The 8980-nt window shown below is 33.1% G+C and overlaps 1 protein-coding gene across 1 annotated transcript; it reads right to left on the bottom strand.

The window, feature by feature from the left end:
* Positions 1-5789: 5789 nt before the first annotated feature.
* On the bottom strand, positions 5790-6640 carry LOC146721306 (uncharacterized). Its single transcript, XM_085487169.1, has one exon. It carries the CDS (start codon positions 6531-6533, stop codon positions 5790-5792), a length of 744 nt encoding a protein of 247 aa, XP_085343295.1. The 5' UTR covers positions 6534-6640.
* Positions 6641-8980: the final 2340 nt, after the last annotated feature.

Below are 8980 nucleotides of genomic sequence, written 5' to 3'. Positions count from 1 at the left end.
CATAAGGATTTTTTAGTTTTTCGACCTGACCTTTTGAAGGTCATATCAAGGTCAAAAGCACTTTCATCTTACTTTTAGCGTTACCCGGAAACAACGACGTGGACGTAGTAAGTTCTGTTTCCTTTAGGGTGCTTGATTATTGCGAGTCCCCTTGCCTCTCACGTCGGGGTGCTTGATTATTGTGAGTCCCCTTGCCTCTCACGTCGGGGTGCCTGATTATCGTGAGTCCCCTTGCCTCTCACGTCGGGGTGCTTGATTATCGTGAGTCCCCTTGCCTCTCACGTCGGGGTGCTTGATTATCGTGAGTCCCCTTGCCTCTCACGTCGGGGTGCCTGATTATCGTGAGTCCCCTTGCTTCTCACGTCGGGGTGCTTGATTATCGTGAGTCCCCTTGCCTCTCACGTCGGGGTGCTTGATTATCGTGAGTCCCCTTGCCTCTCACGTCGGGGTGCCTGATTATCGTGAGTCCCCTTGCCTCTCACGTCGGGGTGCTTGATTATTGTATGTCCCCTTGCCTCTCACGTCGGGGTGCCTGATTATTGTGAGTCCCCTTGCCTCTCACGTCGGGGTGCACTTATTTGTTATATGCCGCTTAGTATCAAAAGTATCATCTTACTTTTCGGTGCCACTACATTGGTCGCCGCTTGCTGCATGACACCGCCTCTCGATCAAATAATGCTTTCTACCTGCTTATTCGTTTAGATATTTTAATAAATAACTTAATAATTATTGCGAATATCGCAAAATGATACAGGACTTTTCTATTCAATTTAACACGCTCTATCTGCCCATTCCCGGTGGTTCGCGAATTATGGGACACCCTGTATATGAATGTATGTATGTATGTGTATATATACGCAGGATGTCCTGCAACGTGATATCCACAGTAAAACTTTGTATTCTTGAGATCATTCGAAAAATAAAGATGATTCTAAAATTTGCAAGATTTTCTCCATCTATAAAATTTTTGCGATATTCTAATGACACCTCCTTCATTCTTATTCAATATTTATGAGGTTCAATTGTTATAAATTTTTTTTACATAATATATATATACATATTTTCTAAAAGTAACAATTTCTGAAAAATAAAGCAGTCTCTTGCTTATTTTAAATAGTTGTTAGTAGTAGAAATATTATAGTAATAATAAATAGTAGTTACAATAGTACAATAGTAATAATAATAGTTATAAAGTTGCAGTAGTAACAAAAAAAGATATTTCATGCCAAAGATGATCCATTCGTTTGCTAGTTGCTTTAAAAATATCTTCTCCCAGAACGATTTGCATGTGCGTTCTGGTTATTAAAAAAAGATATTTTATATCAGAGACGATTTATTCGTCTGTTAGTTGCTTTAAAAATATCTTCTCCCAGAACGATTTGCATGTGCGTTCTGGTTATTAAAAAAAGATATTTTACATCAGAGACGATTTATTCGTCTGTTAGTTGCTTCTAAAATATCTTCTTCCAGAACGATTTGCATGTGCGTTCTGGTTATTAAAAAAAGATATTTTACATCAAAGACGATTTATTCGTCTGTTAGTTGCTTCTAAAATATCTTCTCCCAGAACGATTTGCGCATGTGCGTTCTGGTTATTAAAAAAAGATATTTTACATCAGAGACGATTTATTCGTCTGTTAGTTGCTTCTAAAATATCTTCTCCCAGAACGATTTGCGCATGTGCGTTCTGGTTATTAAAAAAAGATATTTTACATCAGAGACGATTTATTCGTCTGTTAGTTGCTTCTAAAATATCTTCTCCCAGAACGATTTGCATGTGCGTTCTGGTTATTAAAAAAAAGATATTTTATATCAGAGACGATTTATTCGTCTGTTAGTTACTTCTAAAATATCTTCTTCCAGAACGATTTGCATGTGCGTTCTGGTTATTAAAAAAAGATATTTTACATCAGAGACGATTTATTCGTCTGTTAGTTGCTTCTAAAATATCTTCTTCCAGAACGATTTGCGCGCATGTGCGTTCTGGTTATTAAAAAAAGATATTTTACATCAGAGACGATTTATTCGTCTGTTAGTTGCTTTAAAAATATCTTCTCCCAGAACAATTTGCATGTGCGTTCTGGTTATTAAAAAAAGATATTTTACATCAGAGACGATTTATTCATCTGTTAGTTGCTTCTAAAATATCTTCTCCCAGAACGATTTGCATGTGCGTTCTGGTTATTAAAAAAAAGATATTTTATATCAGAGACGATTTATTCGTCTGTTAGTTGCTTCTAAAATATCTTCTTCCAGAACGATTTGCATGTGCGTTCTGGTTATTAAAAAAAGATATTTTACATCAGAGACGATTTATTCGTCTGTTAGTTGCTTTAAAAATATCTTCTCCCAGAACGATTTGCATGTGCGTTCTGGTTATTAAAAAAAGATATTTTACATCAGAGACGATTTATTCATCTGTTAGTTGATTCTAAAATATCTTCTCCCAGAACGATTTGCATGTGCGTTCTGGTTATTAAAAAAAAGATTTTATATCAGAGACGATTTATTCGTCTGTTAGTTGCTTCTAAAATATCTTCTTCCAGAACGATTTGCATGTGCGTTCTGGTTATTAAAAAAAGATATTTTATATCAGAGACGATTTATTCGTCTGTTAGTTGCTTCTAAAATATCTTCTCCCAGAACGATTTGCATGTGCGTTCTGGTTATTAAAAAAAGATATTTTATATCAGAGACGATTTATTCGTCTGTTAGTTGTTTCTAAAATATCTTCTCCCAGAACGATTTGCATGTGCGTTCTAGTTATTAAAAAAAGATATTTTATATCCTCATATAATTGAAGCAAGTTGTAACGACAAAAGCTTACAAATTATTGGAGAAAATTGCAGTAATCACTGGCGATGTATTTATAATTTCTTGAAATTATAATTTCTTTTGACGGCACCAAGCTTCGAGTGTACGACAATCTATCTAGCTGTACATACGAAACATTGAAGGCTAAAGAAAAAAATTACATTTATTGCCGTTATCCACAAATAAATAAAAATAATATAATATTTGAAAACGTTTAAACACAACCTGATGGTATATGTTGTGGAATCTTTGCTGCCGCATTTGCTACAACTATAGCTTTAGGAGAAAATCCTTGTAATGAGACATATTCTGCTGATGTTAAACGTATAAGACAACATTTCTTAAAAATAATAGCAGAAAATAAACTGTCACTTTTTCCTAACTAATAAAATTTTATCATTATACTAGAAATGTGTAATTCTAATAAATATTGTTGCAAAAAAGTGTCTAATACAAATGTCTCATTTGCAAAAATCGGAGAGACGAAAAAAATACATATATTATGGTTGCGTTCTCACGGGAATGGACGATGGAGGGGCCCATTTCATTCTATATATGCATAAAAATGTTTTGTATATTATATAATATTCTGTTATATTATATAAAAATATACAGCTAGTTATTTGAATATATTTGCTATTTTCTCAATTATTGATAAGAGAAGAAAAGCGAATTGTGCGTACTGCATACATTGTAATTTATATAAAATTACAGGTAATATCAATATACGTACCATACACGTATGCTTATACCATACACGTATGTGTATACATGTATGTGTATATGTATTTGTATATGTATATGTATGCATTTATGCATGCATTTATATATGTAAGAAATATATACATATATATACATGTATATAGATGCATATATCCATGCATAAACATATATATAATATGTACATGGTGATTAAAAAATCTGGCAATGGCCAATTATCTCCGAAAATAGTGGTCTTATGAAAAAAATACTAAAGGTGTTGACTTTTACCTAGGTGTCAAATTTTGATATCATTTATAGGTCAACTTTTTAAAAACTTTTATTTTATATTAGATATTCTTGTAGCTTATCTCAACAGCTTTCCAAAGCATTATAATAAAACATTTTTTCATGAAGTACTTTTTGAATTATAAAGATTCGAAACAATTGTTTGACATAAAATTATATCTTTGTAAAATATTCAGTTTTACGTTATCATACTTTTTATTTTTATGCACATAATAATGAGACCAATTTGGTGTAAAGAAAATGCACTCAGCAAACACAAAATATAGCTGCTATGTTACATGTATATAATACTATATAACGTGCATGTTACATGTAACATATACGGTAATTTCTCATTCATAGATGTAACATTTGTAATATGACATATGTTATTTATATATTGTAATTACATCCCAGATAGCATCGATATTGTAGGATGCCGAAAGATAATCTTTCGCTAAGTCACTATCCTATCTATAATTACAATAAATAATAGAATCCATAAGTGGGAAATTACAACTAACGTGTATGTTACATGTTACATGCACGTTATTTACGTGTTATATAGCAATTATAATGTTTGCTGGGCAGTTGCTTCTTGAAAACTACATACGTCTTTTGCAACTGTGTTTTCTTTACCTATTGATTGGTCTTATTATTCCGTGCATAAAAAGTATAAATGTATAATGAAAATTGAATGTTTTACAAGATATTGTCAATTTTATAAAAGAATTGTTCACTTCACACCTTTATAACTCAATAAGTACATCAAAAAATATTTTATTAGTGTTTTGGAAAATTCTCGAGATAAGCTACAAGAATATCTAATAAAAATAGAGGGTTTTGTTTAATAAAAGTTGATCTTGAAATGACCTCTAAATTTGACCCCTACGTCAAAGTCAAGGTCACCATAAAATATCTTATTTTTCCTAGAAACAATTTTTATATATGACAATATAAAATTATATAGAAATATATAAAATTATACATATAATTGCAAAATTAAATATGAAATATGTCTATATATAATTAGATAAAAGAGCTTTTTATATACATATACTTATATAAATATATATATATATATTGTATATATAATAAATAAGTATTTACATATATAAATATATATAATGTTTCATATATAACTTGACATGAGATTATACATGAACTTCATAATTTATATATAAATAAATTTAATTATATATAAAATAAACATATTTCACATATAATTATGTATAATTATATAATTATTTAGATATAATTATATATAAAAAATTTTTCCCGGGTTGAACCGTGCAATTTTTATATTTTATTCATAAGACCACTATTTCTTGGACATAATTGACCGTTGCCGGACTTTTGAACCACCTTGTATATATATATATATATATATATATATATATATAGTAGATTGTATATTTTCTTTGAAAAATACATGAAAATATGCATATATCATCAAAATATATAAAAGAGCAATATTAAAATTGTGTTCAACTATGTCATAAAGAGACACATTTATATATGTATGTTTTATTGTTATTGACACGCTTAGATGCGTGTGCGAGATGATTTGACAGTAAAAATATATTATGTTGTCTGATTTCAATATGTTGAACACACTAAAATGGCTTTTTGACATATATATATTACTGTCGATAATAGCGGAATTAAAATTGTCGGTAATTATCGACAATTTTAGTTCCTCTCAAATGAGGGCGCTAACCCGTCGGAGTTCGGCCAACGTTCCGGCATCCCCTTAATGAGATTATTATCGACGGAACGTAAAAACGCTGTTCTTTGATTTTTTTTCAGATAACATAAAGTTTTCAAAAGATTCGTGTTTCTTTCGCCGATAGATCGTCTAGCGATTTTTACCGCGCCGTCGGATGAATTCTTCGACGACGACGATGATGCCGGTTGCGATTTTTTTTCTTTTTTTACCAGCGCAGTGTAATTGCACGAGTGACAAGTCGTGTGTGAATACGAGTCTTTTATACGCCTCCGCCTCTTTTGATCGATCTACGTGGAATGTACGCGTAATGCAGCTTATCGTTGGGAAAGATACACGTCCGAAATCGATATTTATCTGGAGTCGATTGTTTTAAATCGAGCAATAAATACCCGTGAGGCTTCGAGGTAGCGTCGTAGTACGCTTCTTCCATAAACTTAGGATCGTCCGGATATACTTGACGCGCTAAATGCCGAATTTGCGCGCGATCGCGTGGTTTTTTGAAAACTACTATGTAATTCGCATTGAGAGATATGTCGCGTTGTCCGCGTCCCTGATGGAAAAGATTTTGCGAAATGAGAATAACACTGAGATTCTTATGATGGCTTCCTTTAGTAAACAGATCTACGATAACATCGCACGATGACGACTCTCTCATAAGATCGTCGATTATCACTAATTTCGGGGTGAATGGATCGTAAGAATAATCTTCCGGGCGCGGTAAACCCTCGTGAAATTCGATTATATTTTTCTTCGAGTTTATCGGAACGCTATTTGCATATACGTTCTTTTTTCTTACGCTACTCTTCTCTTCTCTTTCATTTTCATCGCATTGCAGGCGTTGATAGGCATCTTGCCACTCGGCATAATAAAATAAAATTCTCTCGAATCGAGTATCGGACACGTCGGTCAAATAACGAAGAAATGTTTTCACGAAAATCGTTTTTCCACATCCCGTAGGCCCGCAGACGATCGACGTCCAAGGATGTTTCCAGCGTACATCCATTTCCCCAAAATGAACGCGATATTCACCGTTTACGTACAATCTCGTAAATGAAAGAAAGTCTAATCCGGCGCGTTCTTAAAAACAAAAAATTAGCGTAAAGAGCGTCCGTGTATTTAAATTTTAATATTACTCATAGTATGAAATGAGTACGGCGGAAAAAGCTTATTCGCGCACCGGAGGCCAACCCGCGGCGGTCGCATGCTCGTGCTAGCGTACAGCGAATAGCGCCGATCAGCTGACGAGCGCCGATCAGCTGATGAGCGCCTGGTTAGCTCGCAACTACCGATCAGCTGATGAGCGCCTGGTTAGCGCACCGCTACCGATCAGCTGACGAGCGCTACGTTGCGCTGCCCACAATCAGCTTTTAATCAAATGTTCTTGTTGGTGTGTATGTCTTGTGATAGCGGACGTATGTGAGTTCGGCATGAATATATTTGAATATATAAAAATTGTACGTAACAAGAATTTTTTAAAAATTAAATATTTTTATGTTAAAGTTTTTCAGACAACAAAAATTATATTAAAAATTTTGTTAAAAATTTAATATTTCACTAAATAAAAATGATTTCGCTTATTTAAAAGGTTAATTATTATTATTAAAACTAGGATGGGGAAACAATATTTTTTATTAAAATATATAAATTTTATTACTGAACAATATTTTTTATTAAAAATATAAATTTTTGTATTTATATTTACAAAGTATTTTTTTCTTATTACTAATATCTACATCTTCTAACTTTAGTTAAACTATTCCTTATCCTTTCTAATATAAAAATAAAATTAAAACTACGGGAATTTTAAAACTCCGATTTATAAAATATAGTATAAAGTATAATATTTTATAATATTTGATGAAATACATTTTACTTTTACAATATTTACACTTTTATATAATATTTGCATTTCTATGCAAGTGGCGGAAAACGCACGCGTATCTCCGCAAAGATAGAAGAGTGTGAAGAGGAGAGGAGAGCAATGTCATTGTTCCGGTAAATAACCGTAAGGAAGAGAATATCGATTTTTGATAAATCTTCGTTTTAATAACACAGGCTTGCATATTTTTGTTTCGTCACGCGTTATTATATCGTGAAATGCGGTTCGCCGAATGGCTTTAAAACAAAGATTTATCGATGTCCCAGGAATCGCCTCTTCAACCTGTTCTCCAAGCGCTTCCTCTTCCCGTTCCTCTTCTTCTTCTTCTTCTCTTTCTTTACGCAACAATAAATCTTTAATACTATTAAAATTAACTAAACGCGAGTTTTCAAAATTCAAGGTTATACCCTTTACTTTGCAAACTTCGCGTGTGAGTCCTTCGGGTGTACGGACCACATATGCGTAAAATTTCGGACCACCGGATACGAACGACTCGATGTAACTACCTTGTCCGTAGCTAGCGAGTTCATCCGTCATGTCACCTAAAAAATTACCCGTATGCGGTTCGTATTCCTGCGGATCTCCGCGCGCGACTTACATAAATACAGGAATCCGTGTCGTAATATAAAACGCGCTTGTCTAATTTTTCTAAATAATCATACAATTTTAATCGCGCTTGAGCCGTCGTGTAAGCCGCTATTATAACATTAGTAAGAGGCGAAGGTACGATCGCCTCTTCTCGTAGTCGAAACGAAACATATATCACCTCATCGTTTACAGGCAATATATCGGTTATTTCATGTTGAGGGCTAGTGAGCAAACTCATTAATCGTTCTTGTGTTTTGACAATCACGGTATTCGGTAAGTTTGCACGTTGACCAAATTTACCCCAAAAAGAATTCAAGAGGAGGAGGAGAATGAGAGTGGAGGAGAGAGAGAGGAGAAAAGGGGAAGGGAGAGAGAGAGAGGAGAGAGGGGGAAAAGAGAGAAAAAGAGAGGGGAAAAGGTTTTAGCCAACATAACCCCGCACGTTTCCCCCCGATATGGCGGAGCCCCACTTCGCCATCTTTTGGGTAAACTTGCAAGTTTGGAAAAAATTACCTTTACGTTATAAACATCTTTATATAACTAAATGCTTGCAAATTTATTCTTAATCTATATTAATTTAAATAAAATTTTTACAAAAAAACAAGAAACTATGTTTTGAAAACAATGAGCATTTAGAAAATTCGGATTCTCAAAAATTTCGGGCCCTTTAAAAAAATCCGGGCCCGGGGGAAATCACCCCGTCACCACCCCCCTCTCGTCAGCCCTGAGTGCAGCTAATGTGGACGTAGATGTTGATTGAGATAATTGTCTAATATAAAATAAAATTTTAAAATTTAGTTTAAAAAGCTGTTGCATATATAAATAAAGTTTATTTTTTCTAAATTTGGAATATGTTTAATTAATTAATTTTTTAAGTCTATGTTTAATAAATTTTTTAAGTCTGTATTCAATAATTTTATTCATTTGGTAAATACATGTATGTCTTTATTTTGATATGTTTAATATAATTAGAAATTCATTAT

This window comes from Nylanderia fulva, unplaced genomic scaffold (genome assembly GCF_048542155.1).
Source record: "Nylanderia fulva isolate GAGA-0341 unplaced genomic scaffold, ASM4854215v1 Scaffold500, whole genome shotgun sequence".
In the NCBI taxonomy this organism is placed as follows: domain Eukaryota; kingdom Metazoa; phylum Arthropoda; class Insecta; order Hymenoptera; family Formicidae; genus Nylanderia; species Nylanderia fulva.
Note: the sequence above shows the minus strand (reverse complement) of the source record. Positions and strands in the feature narration are given on the sequence as shown.

What these genes read in the sequence shown, in the direction of transcription:
- LOC146721306 (XM_085487169.1), bottom strand. Translation starts at nt 6,533, where the DNA reads ATGGATGTACGCTGGAAACATCCTTGGACGTCGATCGTCTGCGGGCCT.